Source organism: Podarcis tiliguerta (assembly GCF_965153285.1).
Source record: "Podarcis tiliguerta genome assembly, chromosome: 3".
Lineage (NCBI taxonomy): Eukaryota > Metazoa > Chordata > Lepidosauria > Squamata > Lacertidae > Podarcis > Podarcis tiliguerta.
In genome coordinates, this window is record NC_139536.1 from 3,255,345 (window position 1) to 3,272,769 (window position 17,425).

Consider the following 17,425-nt stretch of genomic DNA (forward strand, 5'->3'; position numbering starts at 1 on the left):
AGGAAGTTTTTTGCAGGCACCGAAATGAGTACACTGAAGGTGGCTGCCTTGGTGTCAAGAGGCAGGGAGTTCCCAAGTGTAGGAGCTGCCACACTAAAAGATCAAGTTGTTGCAAACGCAGAACGGGTCTTGCGTGGTACCTGTAACCGCGCCAGTTCTGCAGATAAATGAAGGGTTTGAATGGGTGCATTGGGGGCAAGAGGATCTCGCAGGTGATCTGGTCTCAAGTTGCTATGGGCTTTGCAGACTCATAGTAACACCTCGAACCTGGCCCAGTAGCAAATCGGCAGCCGGCGCAAACCTCTGAGCACAGGCGTTGTATGCTGACAATGCCTCGCTCCCATCAGCAATTGCGCTGCAGCATTCTGCGCTCGCTGCAGCTTCCAGATCAAGAACGCAGAACTGGTGTGTGCGTGCAGAGGAGATCTTGATCGCAGAGTCTGCCCTGGGGCTGATGGGAATTGTAGTCCAAAACCTCCGGAGGGCACCCGGTTGGGGAAGACCCTCTTAGATAACAGCTCCCGTCCGCACACTGGTTTCACTCCATCTGCTTTTCTGCAGGCAAAGACATTTTCTCCCGCTTCCTCATTCATTTATGTACGTATGAAGATTAATATCCTGCCCACCGGCTCACAGTCAAGCTCTCGGAATGGCTTGCAATTAGAAACAAAACAACAAGAGCGTCATCAGATTATAATGGCGCAGCTGAAAACGGCAGCGGCCATAAACAAAAAAGCAGATAGCAAATTCGGACAAATAGGAAAAGGTTTTTTGCCTGGCGCTGGAAGGATAAAAGGCTTGCCCCATGCGTGGCTCTCCAAGACAAGAGTTCAACAGTCAATCCTTCCCGTGGGGTGAAATGGGTGGTGACCAAGAGACAGCAGCACCTAAGCCATGTGGGGACAAAACCAACCCTTTGACCTGCTCCAGACTTTCAGGTAGCCCATGTAGGTTGTTAGGAACTGGCCAGATATGTTATGACCCTTTGGACCAGTCCCAGTCAAGTCTCTTGCAGTGAAGTTCTGGACCACCAGAAACTTCTAGGCGGTCTTCAAGGGCAGCTCAACATACAGAGCACTGCAGCGATCTTATTCAAGTTCTGCATTCAAGGTATCTGAAGAAGTGTGCATGCACACGAAAGCTTATACCAAAAACAAACTTAGTTGGTCTCTAAGGTGCTACTAAGGGATTCTAAGGTGCTAAGGGACGCAGGTGGCGCTGTGGGTTAAACCACAGAGCCTAGGGCTTGCCAATCAGAAGGTTCGAATCTCTGCGACGGGGTGAGCTCCCGTTGCTCGGTCCCTGCTCCTGCCAACCTAGCAGTTCGAAAGCACGTCAAAGTTCAAGTAGATCACTAGGTACCGCTCCAGTGGGAAGGTAAACGGCGTTTCCGTGTGCTGCTCTGGTTCACCAGAAGCGGCTTAGTCATGCTGGCCACATGACCCGGAAGCTGTACACCGGCTCCCTCGGCCAATAAAGCGAGATGAGCACCGCAACCCCAGAGTCGGCCATGACTGGACCTAATGGTCAGGGGTCCCTTTACCTTAAAGGTGCTACTGGGCAATTTATATATATATATATATATATATATATATATATATATATATATTGACAGCGTCAGATCAGCACGGTTGCCTACCTGAATCAAGTTCTGCAAACCTTCAGGTTACAAGTGGCCAGACTTCCTCTCTCCCAGAAGGGTCACAGCTGGTGTCACCAGCATAAGCTGGTGCTTTGTGGCCCAGATCTATCACCTGAAAAGCCAGAACTAACAGCATTCCCAAGCTGTGAACTTTATCTTTTAGGGCAGGATGGCTAGCATCCTGCAGGATGGCCTTCCAGATGTTTTCGGACACAAACTGCCGTCAGTGCCAGGCTGTATGGCCAGTAGTTTGGGCTGGTGAGAGTTGTCCATGCCTATCTATAATAGTTTGAAGATGACACAGGCCAAGGTACCATGGACAGGTGGCTTGCATTGCTTGATAGGTCAAGGACAAGGTGTTCTAGATAGGGGACTCTTTTGATGTCCTCCTTATTACTCACATCAGATTTCTGCGCCTAGAAATTGTTATTAATAATAATAATTTATTATTTATACCCCGCCCATCTGGCTGAGCTTCCCCAGCCACTCTGGGCGGTTCCCAATCAAGTGTTAAAAACAGTACAGCGTTAAATATTAAAAACTTCCCTGAACAGGGCTGCCTTCAGATGTCTTTTAAAGATAGGATAGCTGCTTATTTCCTTCACATCTGAAGGGAGGGTGTTCCACAGGGTGGGCACCACTACCGAGAAGGCCCTCTGTCTGGTTCCCTGTAATCTCACTTCTTGCAATAAGGGAACCACCAGAAGGCCCTCGGCGCTGGATCTCAGTGTCCGGGCTGAATGATGGGGGTGGAGATGCTCCTTCAGGTATACAGGACCGAGGTTGTTTAGGGCTTTAAAGGTCAGCACCAACACTTTGAATTGTGCTCGGAAACGTACTGGGAGCCAGTGTAGGTCTTTCAAGAGACCACTTTCAAGGTTGGTGTTATGTGGTCTCGGCGGTCGCCCCCAGTCACCAGTCTCGCTGCCGCATTCTGGATTAGTTGTAGTTTCTGGGTCACATTCAAAGGTAGCCCTACGTAGAGTGTGTTGCAGTAGTCCAAGCAGGAGATAACTAGAGCATGCACCACTCTGGTGAGACAGTTTGCGGGCAGATAGGGTCTTAGCCTGTGTACCAGGTGGAGCTGGTAGATAGCTGCCCTGGATACAGAATTGACCTGTGCCTCCACGGACAGCTGTGAGTCCAAAATGACTCCCAGGCTGCGCACCTGGTCCTTCAGGGGCACAGTTACCCCATTCAGGACCAAGGAGTCCCCTACATCAGCCCGCCCCTGCCCCCCAAAAACAGTACTTCTGTCTTGTCAGGATTCAACCTCAATCCATTAGCCGCCATCCATCCTCCAACCATCTCCAGACACTCACACAGGACCTTCACCGCCTTCACTGGTTCTGATTTAAAGGAGAGATAGAGCTGGGTGTCATCCGCATACTGATGAACACCCAGCCCAAATCCCCTGATGATCTCTCCTCCTTCATTCCGAAGGAACTTGCTCAAGAGTTTCTCTGCAGAACATTATATTACTGCTCCGCCTTCCAATTCTATATCTCTCCAGCATAGAACACAGTGAGAGTTAGCACCTCATTCTGTGCCTTGGCGCTTTACATCAAATGGCACATTTCCTCCTGAGATGCATATTTGCTCAGTGAAACCGATGCCAATCAGTATGTCCTTTTTTGCATCTTAAAACACCAAGGATTGGGCTGTTGTTTTTCCCAGAGATTCATTAGGGACGGATCGGTGAGCATTTTTATTTTGAAGCCTCCCCGTTTGAAATGATCGGGTTAAGAACTCTTATCCCAACTTCCATTTTAACTCGGGGGGTGATTATGGGGAAGGCAGTGTCCCTTATCCTGTCTGTCTCTCCCTTGCATAATTGCCACCTGCCTCTCTTCTTTCCCCCGCCTAGTGTCGCGATGTGAGGACAAGAGAGGTCGGAATTCAAGAGATTCATCACAAAGTGAGACCTTATCAGGTAAGACTTGTTCCTTCTCAGCGGGCCTCGCTCCATGTGCGTGTATATGTGTGATTTTTCATAAAACCACATCAAAATTATTTTTTGTGTGAACACTGAGACAGGGAGACCAAGAAAGGAAGAATCATAAAATTGTAGAGTTGGAAGGGACCCGAGGGTCATCTAGTCCAACCCCCTGCAATGGAGGAATTGCAGCTAAAGTCTCCCTGATAGATGGACCATCCAGCCTCTGCTTAAAAACCGCCAATGCAGGAGAGGCCTCCGCCTCCTGAGAAAGTGCGTCCTCACCACCAAACAGCTCCTACCACCAGAAAGTCCTTCCAAAAGTTTAGTCATGTTCTCCTTTCTTGTCATTTGAATCCATTGGTTCAGGACCGACCCCTGGAGCAGGAAAAAACAAGTTTGTGCCATCTTCCACGTGACAGCCCCTCAGATATTAGTAGATGACTAATAATAATAATAATAATAATAATAATAATAATAATAATAATTTATTTATATCCTGCCCTCCCCAGCCGAAGCCAGGCTCAGAGCGGCTAAGAACAGTAAAAATCATAGAATCATAGAGTTGGAAGAGACCACAAGGGCCATCGAGTCCAACCCCCTGCCAAGCAGGAAACACCATCAGAGCACTCCTGACATATGGTTGTCAAGCCTCTGCTTAAAGACCTCCAAAGAAGGAGACTCCACCACACTCCTTGGCAGCAAATTCCACTGTCAAACAGCTCTTACTGTCAGTAAGAGTTTACATAAAATCACAGTTTACATCAGATCATAATCATTTAATTGAAATACGTTCTAAAATCAGTTCATTCTAAAATCAGTTCAGTGTCAAATTATTCGCAACCATTAAGCTAGAGTTCTATGAGGATTACCTCATATCTATGAGGGGATCAGACTGTGCCACAGTTTAAGAAAGGTCTTGACAAGCTGGAAACTGTGCAGAGAGTGGAGACCAACTGGATCAAGGGTCTGGAAACCAAGCCTTGTGAGGAACAGTTGAGGGAGTTGGGTGTGTTTAGCCTAGAGCCTCAACCAGAGCCAGGGCTTTTTTGGCCGTGGCCCCAATCTGGTGGAACGCTCTTGTCCCAAGAGACTAGGGCCCTGCAGGACTTGACATGTGGAGAGGGGCTGCTTAAAATGGTGCTCAGCCAACTGCAGCTCAACAAAGCCCAGCCCCCTTCCTCCTCTAGGCAGGGCGGGGAGAAGCCAGGAGGAGAGAGGAAGGAGACGCCCCCGCGGTGTGTGTGTGGGGGGGGAATGGAATAGCACAGAGAAAAAATGGCGCAGCCAGAACGAACAGAATCCACACAGCAATTCCCAGACAGTCTGCAGGCCGGATCCAGAAGGCAGTTGGGCCGGATCCGGCCCCCGGGCCTTAGTTTGCCAACCCATGATTTAGGCTGTACTTGGGACGTTTCATTATGTTGCTGCTGATCATTGATTGTAATAATAATAATAATAATTTATTATTTACCGTATTTTTTGCTCTGTAAGACTCACTTTTTCCCTCCTAAAAATTAAGGGGAAATGTGTGTGTGTCTTATGGAGCGAATTCAGGCTGCGCAGCTATGCCAGAACAGCAAGAGGGATTGCTGCTTTCGCTGCACAGCGATCCCTCTTGCTGTTCTGGCTTCTGGGATTCAGAATATTTTTTTCCCTTGTTTTCCTCCTCCAAAAACTAGGTGCGTCTTATGGTCTGGTGCGTCTTATAGAGCAAAAAATATGGTATACCCCGCCCATCTGGCTGGGCTTCCCCAGACGCTCTGGGCAGCTTCCAACAAAATATTAAAATACAGTAAGCTGCTTTGGGATTCGTTTGTGTGGAAAGTGGCATAGAAACAGGTGAAATAAATTCAGATCAATCAGTCAAAACATCGGTAGGGTACAGAATTGTGCATGATTGATCAAGCATAAGTGATCCTGGCAGGCCATGAAGGGTCTTATGGTCTGGAGCCTTCTGTTGTTGTTTTTTCTTCTCTCTCTCTCTTAATGTTGGCAATGTTCAGGACGTTCTACCTTGTATGCCTCACCTGCCAAGGGTCTTTGGGAAGCCTGGGTGTGTGATTTCTACAAATGCTTTCTCATTTAAAGTTCCAACACCAGCTTCCCTTGTGTGAAAATACAATAATCTCACCTTCAGCTCTTATCTGATGCTGCTGAAAATCCATCTGCAGCGAGGCGGACGAACGGGAAGCGATTTCACACAAACACACACACACACACACACATACAAACGCTCCGCTCAAAGCCCCACGCAGACAATTGCCTGCATGGCCGTGAAATTGACTTTGGGCTCCTTCGTGGGCTGCACAATTACGATCACCCCCGTGGTTGCCATCTCAATTTTTTATTTTTTTAAGTCAGCTTCTCGCGCCTTTCTCCTCCTCTTCCTCTCTTTCGAACAGGTTGAACTGATCCGGAGAGACTACGTGGCCAACGGCGGCTGGGAGACCTTCCTATCATACGAGGACCCTGAGCAGGACATCCTGATCGGCCTGCTGCGCTTGCGGAAGTGCTCAGAGGAGACGTTCCGGGCGGAGCTGAAGGGGGGCGTCTCCATCGTCCGAGAGCTCCACGTCTACGGGAGCGTGGTCCCCGTCAGCAGCCGCGACCCCTTGAAATTCCAGCATCAGGTACCCGAAGCTTGCCTATATACCATATTTTTCGCTCTATAAGACACACATTTTCCCCTCCAAAAATTAAGGGGAAGTGTGTGTGCGTCTTATGGAGCGAATGCAGGCTCCTTGGCTTCAGCGATAGCAACGCGAAGCCTCCAAAGCGCAGTTGGTGTTCCCATCAGATGTCAAAGAGATAAACAACTACCTGACATTCATTTTTAATGTGTGACATTTTAATGTACAGTGGTACCTCGGGTTAAGTACTTAATTCATTCCAGAGGTCTGTTCTTAACCTGAAACTGTTCTTAACCTGAAGCACCACTTTAGCTAATGGGGCCTACTGCTGCCACTGCGCCACCGGAGCACAATTTCTGTTCTCATCCTGAAGCAAAGTTCTTAACCTGAAGCACTATTTCTTCATTAGCAGAGTCTGTAACCTGAAGCGTATGTAACCTGAAGCGTATGTAACCCGAGGTACCACTGTATTTTTAATCTTTGTTGGAAGCCACCCAGAGTGGCTGGGGAAACCCAGCCAGATGGGTGGGGTACAAATAGTAAATTATGATTATTATTATTATCTGGGGTCAATCTCTGCCTCATTGGCAGCAGGGGGAACCCAGAGATCCCTAACCCCACAAATAAACATAACCCACAAGACACAGTTTGAAGCACTGGCTAGGAGCCAGAGCACCCCATAAGGAATCAGCCTCTTCCGCAGATTGTCGTCTGAGACGTGGCCCAAGGTATCTTCTAGGCTCCAGAGAGGGTTGGATATTCATTCATTCATTCATTCATTTACATCCTGCCCTCCCTCCCAAAGGAGCCCAGAGTGGAAAGCATGTTAGCGATAAAAATCATTGTTATAGTCATTATATCCTGCCTTTTCCACAGTGGGGACTCAAGGCAACTCACACAAATAAATAAAAAACCCAGGTAAAATTCATATAAAATTGTTTAAAAAGAAATCAAACTCCAATAGAATAAAAGCAATATTTCAGAAATGGTTAAAACACAGACAATGGGCCACAAATGAGTTAATATGCCACAATTAACATCCCAAAGCACAGGTACCGCTTGAATATGATCCTCAGTGGCCACGCTTTGGGCTTTTAGGCCCAGGCTGTGATTCCGGCATTGCAGGGGGTTGGACTAGATGACCCTCGGGTCCCCTTCAAACTCCACAGTGCTATGATTGTATCCATATTCTTCCATATGAACCTGCCCAGGCTTTGAGGGAGGGGAGCTTACGATACGATACGATAATCTTTATTGCCATTGTCCCATACAGAACAATGAAATTGGGGGGGGGGGGGTGCTACATAAGACATTCAAAACCAACAAGCCTGCTATCCCAACTATCCCAACCTGGTTAGCTCCCTAAAAACTCTGATACCCCATTTTTAAATACAATATATTCCCATATACACTGCGTTTAAAAAGGGCTCAGAATCATAGAATCATAGAGTTGGAATAGACCACAAGGGCCATTGAGTCCAACCCCCTGCCAAGCAGGAAACACCACCAGAGCACTCCTGACATATGGTTGTCAAGCCTCTGCTTAAAGACCTCCAAAGAGGGAGACTCCACCACACTCCTTGGCAGCAAATTCCACCGTCAAACAGCTCTTACTGTCAGGAAGTTCTTCCTAATGTTGAGGTGGAATCTTCTTTCTTGTAGTTTGGATCCATTGCTCCGTGTCCGCTTCTCTGGAGCAGCAGAAAACAACCTTTCTCCCTCCTCTAGGTGACATCCTTTTATATATTTGAACATGGCTATCATATCACCCCTTAACCTCCTCTTCTCCAGGCTAAACATGCCCAGCTCCCTTAGCCGTTCCTCATAAGGCATCGTTTCCAGGCCTTCATCTGGGTTCAAACTTCATCTGGGTCAAAGAGCTGCAGCCAGAAGCTGCCTTAAGACCAAGCCATCCCTTCCATCCATCAAACTCAGTATTTGAGTTTGGCAGCAGTGACTCTTCCAGGGTTTCAGACGTGTCACTTCCGGCCTTATCTGGAGATACGATACAATACAATACAATAATCATTATTGTCATTGTCCTATATAGAACAATGAAATTGAAAATCTACATCAGACATTCAGAAACCAACAAGCCTGCTACCCCAGCCTGGTTAGCCCCCTAAAAACTCTGATACCCCATAATTAAATACAACATACTCCCATAGAGAGTATACCTTACAATGAGTTTAAAACCAAAATCGCATTTGGCTAGAAACTGTTTCTCAGGCGGCTAGTCCTTGTCTTTATAACCCTGTACCTTCTTTCAGAAGGCAGAAGCTGAAAGAGATAATTTCTGGGGTGCGCACTATCCTGCGCTATCTCTGCAGCTTTCTTATGGCACCTGGAAGCGTAGATTTGATCCAAGGTGGGAAGAGTGCACCCAATTATTCTCTCCGCAGTCTTTACAACCCTGGACAGCATTGTTTTTCCCCAGTCCCACCCACCCTTACAGTCTGCTTGGCTGCGACACTGGAGAGGGCCTTCTTTGTGGTGGCTTCTTCCAAGGAAGCTAGACTCTAAGCTAGACTTAGAGAAGCTAGACTGGCTCCCTCTTTGCAGGTGAAGACGGTCTTATTCCGACAGGCCTTTGGGAACTGACTGTATCGTTAAGGGAAGGTCTCTTAACAGTGCTGCCCTGTTTTTATTATCTGTATTTTAATAAATTGGGGGGGTTATATTATTTTAACTCCATTAGAGTTCACTTGCTTTTTTGACTGCAATCTTTTCTATGCTTTCTGCGTTTTATCTGCGTTGTTTTAATTTCTGCAAGCTGCCTTGCGTCTGAGGCAGGGAAGGCAAGATATAAATAAATACAATAACCATAATCATAATTTTAGATGGTATAGTAGAAGAATGGCCCTTGTTTCCTTTCCACCTGAATCCTCCGGAGCTGATGTTTTAATTTCGCTATTGTCTTCGTGTGGTTCTCCGTCGGCTGCATGTGCATTAAGATGCAACTTCTGTTTGATAGTAATGACCCCGGGCAACAAGGCAGAAGTGGTAAAATGGAATTTGCAGGTGGGGGGGGGGGGTATGGAGAAGAGAGAGAGAAAGAGAGCAGAAAATGAATGCTTACCTCCTGAAAGCGAAATTTCAAAAGCCGGGAGCGGAAAAATGGTTGACGCACGTGGAAGGTGGAAGGGGGAGGAAAATCAATTGACTGGAGCCCAGCGCTAACAAATTGAAATAGATTGGAAATGGAGACTCGGACTCATGACGCACAAATGTGGGCTGAAGGAATGTTTATTGGGGGGGGGCAGCCATCAGTACCCTAAAAATGAATAATCCCCACCCTACACACACAAATAAACACACACTCACTTCTTCCCCAAAGCGGTATGCTAGGGAATGGTATGTTTAGCATAAGAGACATCCCTGTTGTGCGAGAATAATGCTCTTGTTCCTTGCAGGTGGGTCCTTTTTTGTTTGAGGCAGGATCGCACCCCCTTCAGAAAGCCTCTCCCACTGGCCTTGTGGGCACAGCAAAGCCAGGCATTGCAAATCGTCCTCCCAGCTGCGGCTTGCAGGGTTTCCTGGGCCGATTCGCACTGCCGTTTTTTGCAGGGGTGTGTGTGTGTGCAGCGGCAAAGGCAACAGGAGCCGAGTGCCTCCAGATTTTAAGCAAGCTGGCCAAATTTTGCAAACACCCCAGGCGGTAGTTTGCAAACGCCAGACTCTCCTGAGAGCGTGTTTACGGCTCGGGGTGCCATTTTATTTATTTTATTTTTATTTTGCAAGACTTGACAGAGAAAAGGGGAGAAACCTCAAAGCAGTTTGCAAAAATTAAAGAAAGAGGATCAAACAATAAAATTATCAACGGGAAGAGTTAATAATGACCTAAGACTTTCAAAAAGTTAATAGTCTGAAAACGGGTTAAAACTTGGAGCATGGGCAAAGCTGCCTCGGTTGAAGCTGGGCAGGGAACGTTTTTCGAACCTGAGGGCCATATTTCCTTCTGGCCAACCCCCCAAGGGCCACATGTCAGAGGTGGGTGGAGCCAGAGGTGAAAGTGGGCGGAGCCTCAGGTGCTAATGTTATGTCTGTCTGTGCCGCAGGCTGGTTTCTGCACACACCTTTCTCTGTCCCCATCCAGACAAGCGAGGAGCAATATGGGAGTTTAAGGGCAGGGACGGGAGTGGCCTGGGGAGGGTTCTGGGGGCCAGATGACCTGGCCCTTTGAAGCTTACCCAACCTTGTTTATTTTTATTTTTTTTTAATCCAAACTCAAATTTGTGCATTCATCAGTTTCCCGCACTGCAAGCTGGAGTGTCTCAGCAAAACCACCTCTAGATTACTCGGGAAACAAAAGAGAAATGTTTGGAGTGGTTTTTAAAAATTCATCTCTGCTGTCACACTGCCTTTTTCGCGTCCACAAGTACTTCTGTGACCTCCGTCCCCCATTCCACCAGCAAGAGTTTTTTTAAACAAACAAACTCCCTGCTAATCCCTAAATTACAAGTTCCTTGTGATCTCTAAGACAAACTCACTTGTCTTCCTTCCTCTTCTCTAGGGATTTGGGATGCTGCTGATGGAGGAGGCGGAGAGAATCGCGAAGGAAGAGCACGGGTCGTGGAAGATCGCCGTCATTTCAGGTACGTCGGGCAAATTTGCCTCCCACTTTTAACAGCAGGGGGGGGCGGCTGCAGCAAAATCGTGCGAGGTGTCGTGCCCTGGCTCAACGCTGCCCCCTTGCAACACGCTCCATTCCTTCTCCCTCCCATATGGTTCCCTTGCCCGCCCGCAGGTTTTCCAAAGACTTTCTCCTACTCATGTAAACTTTTCGGTTCTCCAAGACTGCTTATACCAGGCTTCCTCAACCTCAGCCCTCCAGATGTTTTTGAGACTACAATTCCCAGCATCCCTGACCAAAAACATATGGAGGGCCGAGGTTGAGGAAGCCTGGCTTATACCAGGCATAACCTCCTCTGAACCCTTTTCCGGCCACTTCCAGGTCACTGCAATGCACGCATGCACAGTCAAACGCCAGTTGGGTGTGCGCAAATCAGTCACTAACCTGTACTTTCCGGCACCTGCTATATACATTCCTGTTTAGGCAAGTCTACCCTGGCAGCGCTGTGGTCTAAACCACAGAGCCTAGGACTTGCCGATCAGAAGGTTGGCAGTTTGAATCCCCGCGACGGGGTGAGCTCCCGTTGCTCGGTCCCTGCTCCTGCCAACCTAGCAGTTCAAAAGCACGTCAAAGTGCAAGTAGATAAATAGGTACCGCTCCGGCAGGAAGGTAAACAGCATTTCCGTGCGCTGCTCTGGTTCACCAGAAGTGGCTTAGTCATGCTGGTCACATGACCCGGAAGCTGTACGCTGGCTCCCTTGGCCAATAAAGCGAGATGAGTGCCGCAACCCCAGAGTCGTCCATGACTGGACCTACTGGTCAGGGGTCCCTTTACCTTTTACATGTGCAGATTAGCTCTCTCTGAGGCACTTAGCCTGTGTCTGGGATGTGTACCCTTTCCCTCTACAGCAGTGATGGCCAAACTTGGCCCCCCAGGTGTTTTGGGGACTACAACTCCCATCATCCCTAACTAACAGGACCAGTGGTCAGGGATAATGGGAATTGTGGTTCCAAAGCAGCTGAAGGGCCAAGTTTGGCCATCACTGCTCTACAGGAAGAGACTCCTAGAACTTAATGCCCCTCCCTGCCAAACACAATTCTCAGGGAACAGAAAACATCTTACAGTCATACCTCGTGTTGCATTAGGTTCATTTTGCGTCTTTTCGGCTTGTGAACACAACAAACCCGGAAGTAGAATGTGTCCTTTTATTTAAAATGCATCTCTGGGTTATTTGTGGGGCATAGGAATTCGTTCATTGTTTTCCCTTCAAAAGATAGTCCGGCCCCCCACAAGGTCTGAGGGACAGTGGACCGGCCCCCTGCTGCAAAAGTTTGCTGACCCCTGGCTGAGAATCCCGACCAGAGGTTGCCTGAAGCTTTCCTCAAAGGTGTGTTCTGATCCTTCCCATGAGTTTTAGACTTGCGGGGTGACACTCGTTGAAGACGAAATGAGCAGGGAGTCTGCCTCCCTCCTAACGCGACCACTGCGCTCGATGAGTTCTATTGGGGATGAGAACACTCCGTTTGGCTAAAAAGCACACCGTGACAGAAAATAGAGGGGACCTGTTAAGCGAAAGGGCTCGTTTCTCCGCTGACGCCAATTTGAGACTGTATGTGAATGAACCGGGAGGAAATTGGGTAACCGTTCTCTCCTTGTGAGGTTATAGGCATGGCAAGGGTCTCGTTCTAATGCTAATATCGCCAACCTGAGCATGCACAAGACGGAAATGTTAAAAGGGGAACGTGGCTCTTCCCCAGTGGGGGAGCGGGGAGATGCAGCCGCAGTGTGAGCTCTGTGTTGAGCGGGCTGCTTTAGCTGCCTGCTTCTTTGAGCGAGCACAATATTCCCAACCAGACGGTTGCGTGTCTCTTCCGCCCCGAAGCAATCAGGATTCAGAACTGGGCTCTAAGAAGGAAAAGGGAAAGAGAGTCGGTCAAAGAGCCTTCAAAGAATAGAGGCTTTCCCGCTGTTACCTGGGAAATGCAATCTAAAAAGCTCAACTTCCTCCGTGGGGTTTTATCATAAATAAAAATACAGGCAGGGTTGCGCTGGCGGAGATTATCTGGCTTTGTTAATTTCAGGAGGCGGGTGGCTTGCACGGGACATTTTCTTTTCTTTCCTTCCTTTCTCCAAACCTCCTTTCTGAGCATTCACAACGCAGCAGCGGAATTATCGTGGCCTCCCTCACCGGCCAGCAGGAGCGGAAGTCTCGATTCATACATTGACATATGCATATACCGAGAGGAATGGAGCCTTGATCTGCACCCTGCCTTTGAAAAACAGCCAAATCTGCTTGGCCAGGGGCATGGCGCTGGTCTCCCCTGCAGAGAGTTTGCTTTGCCCGTTGGATTCCTTGGCGCGAGCTACAAACAATGCAAATTGTCAGCTATTTAATTTGTCGGCTGGATGGGTGGTAATCTGCAGGGAGCGTTGGAGGGACCGCAGATCATTGTATTTTATCCGTCGGGACTCAGATGTTAAGAACACAAGAACATGACAGTTGCTGGAAACCTTAGGCAGGGAGAAAAGGCTCTTGTTCTCGGCTCCTGCTCCTGGGTTTCCCACAAGGGGCATCTCTTTGGCCACTGTGAAAACAGGATGCTAGACTAGGTGGCCCATTGGCCTGAAACAGCAGGCTCTTCTTGTGTGCTTGTAAGTCAGCCTTCCCTAACTTGCGGGCCTCCAGATGTTTTGGACGACCACTCTCATGAGCCCAAGACAAGGATGGTGGGTCTCCAAAACTTCTGGAGGGCACTGGGTTAGAGAAGGCCGAGATGCGATGTGAGCTGAGGGATCTCCATTGCCCATTTAGACCACTGTATTTTTTGCTCTATAAGACTCACTTTTTCCCTCCTAAAAAGTAAGGGGAAATGTGTGTGCGTCTTATGGAGCAAATGCAGGCTGCGCAGCTATCCCAGAAGCCAGAACAGCAAGAGGGATTGCTGCTTTCACTGTGCAGCGATCCCTCTTGCTGTTCTGGCTTCTGAAATTCAGAATATTTTTTTTCTTGTTTTCCTCCTCCAAAAACTGGGTGTGTCTTGTGGTCCGGTGCGTCTTATAGAGTGAAAAATACGGTAGCTGTTCGTGAACGGAGCTGACGACGGAGTAAATCTTTCCCCCCCAATGTTTTTTCTCCCGTTTGGACTTTGGAGACCGTCTTCCAGAAGTGCCCCTTTTTTGGAAACTTGTGTTTTTCTTTTCAACTTCTTCCAGAGATGCCAAAGAGCTGGTTATCCTTCGTAATTGTATCTCATTTGCTCCATAAAAGAAGCAAATAAGAGGAAGCTCTTGAGAGCTTAAGAGCCCATATTGAACCAGCGTGACACCTGCGTGGGCTGGCTTTGTGATAGAGACCCCCGTGAAGTCTTTTAAGTTCTTAACTTAGCCACACATCAGGCGATGGAAGTTCTCTCTCTCTCAGCCGGTGATCGTTCTGATTTGCCGAAGTGGTGGATCTTGTGGGAGGAGAGAGGGGGCACTTAGCACTTAGTGCTGGGCTGAAAAGGGGGCTGGCTTTCCCCCTTGAGTGCTTGTTAAAAGCTGCATTCTTTTGCCGCTTCGGTTGGTTAGAGGGGGGGCGGCACTGTGACGTTTAGCATCCTTTGAAGAGACCCTCTAATCCCACCTCTGCCCTAAGACAAAGCTATCCCACCGACACATCTCCATCTCCCCTTTCCTAGGCATTCTCCAAAAAAGAGGAGATTAAGGAGGCTGTAGAAATTGTGCTTTTATAGCAGGGAAGAGAATGCTTGGATGGAAACCCAGAGGAGAAGTCTCTGTGAGTAGGAAGTTCAATCTAAAACGAGGGCGGCGGGCAAACCTTTGGGGTAACTTGCCGGCTCCGAATGTTTCCCCCCAACCTGTGTCTAGTGCCTCCCCTTCTGTGGTTTCCAGGCATTGGTGTACTCAGAAGCATTTCTACCTCCGGCCACGGAGCCAAAGCACAGCCATTCTGCATGTTGTTGTTGTGGGTATTTGTATGTCTTGATAGACAATGGAGCGCACCTCCAGGGGTGAAGTCAAACAACTGCGTTAGCAGCAGCAGACTGACCTCCTGCAAGCCTGGGCAGTGTGCATGGAGGTCCTGGGCTTCACAAATGACCCCCCTCTCAACCTGGCTGATGTGGTCCATAGGAAAGCAGAGCAAGATCTTTGGCCCCAGCTTGGCTGCCGTAAGGAGGCGTACAAGGCACCATCCAACCCCCTTAAGGACTCCATTCCGGATTTGTGTAGGGTTTACTCCTTAGCCTTTTCCTCTCCTGAAGATGTCCTGAGATGGCCCTTTCCACCCTGAGGTTGTCTAATCCTGCCCCCCCCTTGCCTACTGCTGCTCTAGATCTTTGCCCCCTGACCCCCACAGGCTTCTTCCGCAACTCCCCAGCTCCTAGGACTCCCCAGCTGAAAGGACGACCCAAAGGAGCGACCAGGCACGGACCAGGACTGCCCTTTGCCCCCCATCTCTCCCCCTTCCCCATTGGAAAAAAAAATGCTTTGTGCATGCCATCACTCTCCGATCAGAGACTTCGGTCCAGCAATGTTTGCAACATGCTCCTTAGTCATTTCGAAGATGTTTAATGCCTTCCTATTTTATGTTGGGTCTGTGCGTGAGCCGGTGGTGGTGGGGAAGGGAGATAAAAATATCCTTCCCCCCCCCCCCCGCTCGCCGTCATTTCAATGACGTCCCACCTCTCCTGTGGGGCAGCGTTGGGGCAGGGGGAGGGGGGCCCGCTTTGCCAGCGTTGCGCTTCTGCGCCGCGAATTAATTACCACGTAGCGGGGCTGATCAGCTTTCCCCCAGACCAGATTTCGATTTGTGTGCCGTCAAGTAGAAAATTAACATGGACACAGGCCAGAAATGCTGAATGCCTGAGTGGGCACTGCAGCCGCCGGGTCTGGGAAGGAGGGGAGGAGTCCGGGAAGCGATGACGTCCGAGCTGGCTGTCCCTTCGTTGGCCGGCTCCTTTGAGAAACAAAAGGGGGGAATTGAGCTGCGGCAGGGCTGAGGACTCAGCTCTCCTTCCTGCCATTGAACCTCGGAATATCTGTAGCTCGGTCGGCCAAACATGAGCCTCTTAATCTCAAGGGTTGTGGGTTCGAGCCTCACGCAGGGCAAAGGATTCCTGCAGGGCAAGGGGTTGGACTGGATGACCCTTGCAGCCCCTTCCAGCACGGCAATTCTATGGTTCTGTGTTCGTTTTGGGGGGCAGAGGGAGGCCTGCTACGCACACACAAGCTCTCTGTTGGAAGAAATACAGTGGTACCTCGGGTTAAGTACTTAATTCGTTCCGGAGGTCTGTTCTTAACCTGAAATTGTTCTTAACCTGAAGCACCACTTTAGCTAATGGGGCCCCCTGCTGCTGCCGCGCTGCTGGAGCACAATTTCTGTTCTCATCCTGAAGCAAAGTTCTTAACCTGAGGTACTATTTCTGGGTTAGAGGAGTCTGTAACCTGAAGCGTATGTAACCTGAAGCGTATGTAACCCGAGGTACCACTGTATGCCTCATGTTGTTGTTTAGTCGTGTCCGACTCTTCGTGACCCCCTGGACCAGAGCACGCCAGGCACTCCTGTCTTCCACTGCCTCCACAGTTTGGTCAGACTCATGTTTGTAGCTTTGAGAACACTGTCCCACCATCTCGTCCTCTGCCGTCCCCTTCTCCTTGCGCCCTCCATCTTTCCCAACATCAGGGTCTTTTCCAGGGAGTCTTCTCTTCTCTTCTCATGAGGTGGCCAAAGTATTGGAGCCTCAGCTTCAGGATCTGTCCTTCCAGTGAGCACTCATTTCCTTAAGAATGGATGGTTTGATCTTCTTGCAGTCCATGGGACTCTCAAGAGTCTCCTCCAGCACCAGAATTCAAAAGCATCCATTCTTCGGCGATCAGCCTTCTTTGATGGTCCAGCTCTCATTTCCATACATCACTACTGGGAAAACCATAGCTTTAACTATATGGATTTTTGTCAAAGGTGATGTCTCTTATGCTTCATAAGAACATGCAAAGACCCCTTCTGGATCCGGCCAATGGGAGCCCATCTAGTCCAGCATGCTGTTCTCACGTCGGCCAACCACAGGCCTCTGGTGAACCCGTGATCAGGATTCGAATCCAAAAGCAACCCTCGCCTCCTGTGCTTTCCAGCAACCGGGATTCAGAAGCATCGCCGACACTGGCCATGAAAGTGGAGCATAGCCACTGTGGCTCGGAGCCATTGATAGCCTTAACTTCCAGTCCTCTTTTTAAAGCCATCCAGCACGGGCTCCTGTGGGAGGGAGTTCCATAGTTCAACTATGCATTGTGTAAAGGAGCGCTGCCTGAAACCCTGGAGAGACATTGCTGTCTATCAGGGTTGACTTATCTGTGAGGCTTCCTTCCTGCTGAGTCCGTCCCTGTGACTCCCCATGGAATGACCAAGCACACAAGCAGTCCCTTCTGCCCGGTACTGGCTTTCCAGGGCCTCCTCTGCTTGACCGATCCCTATTATTATTATTATTATTATTATTATTATTTTATTAATTTTAAAAATTTTAAAAATTATTAGTATTCTTCACACAACAACGAAAAATAACAATACACAAAACACAAAAACAAGCATACAAAAAAAATCCAAATCTTGCAAATTAATAATATAAACACTAAAAAGAAAAAC

General features: G+C 48.7%; 1 protein-coding gene across 1 annotated transcript in view; it reads left to right on the forward strand.

The window, feature by feature from the left end:
• Nucleotides 1-17,425, forward strand: part of ELP3 (elongator acetyltransferase complex subunit 3) — a 111,393-nt gene that overhangs the window by 80,648 nt on the left and 13,320 nt on the right. Inside the window, exons 12-14 of the mRNA XM_083432667.1 lie at nt 3,510-3,575; nt 5,984-6,211; nt 10,725-10,806. Coding sequence (XP_083288793.1) covers nt 3,510-3,575; nt 5,984-6,211; nt 10,725-10,806 — 376 coding nt within the window. The remainder of the gene's footprint in view (nt 1-3,509; nt 3,576-5,983; nt 6,212-10,724; nt 10,807-17,425) is intronic.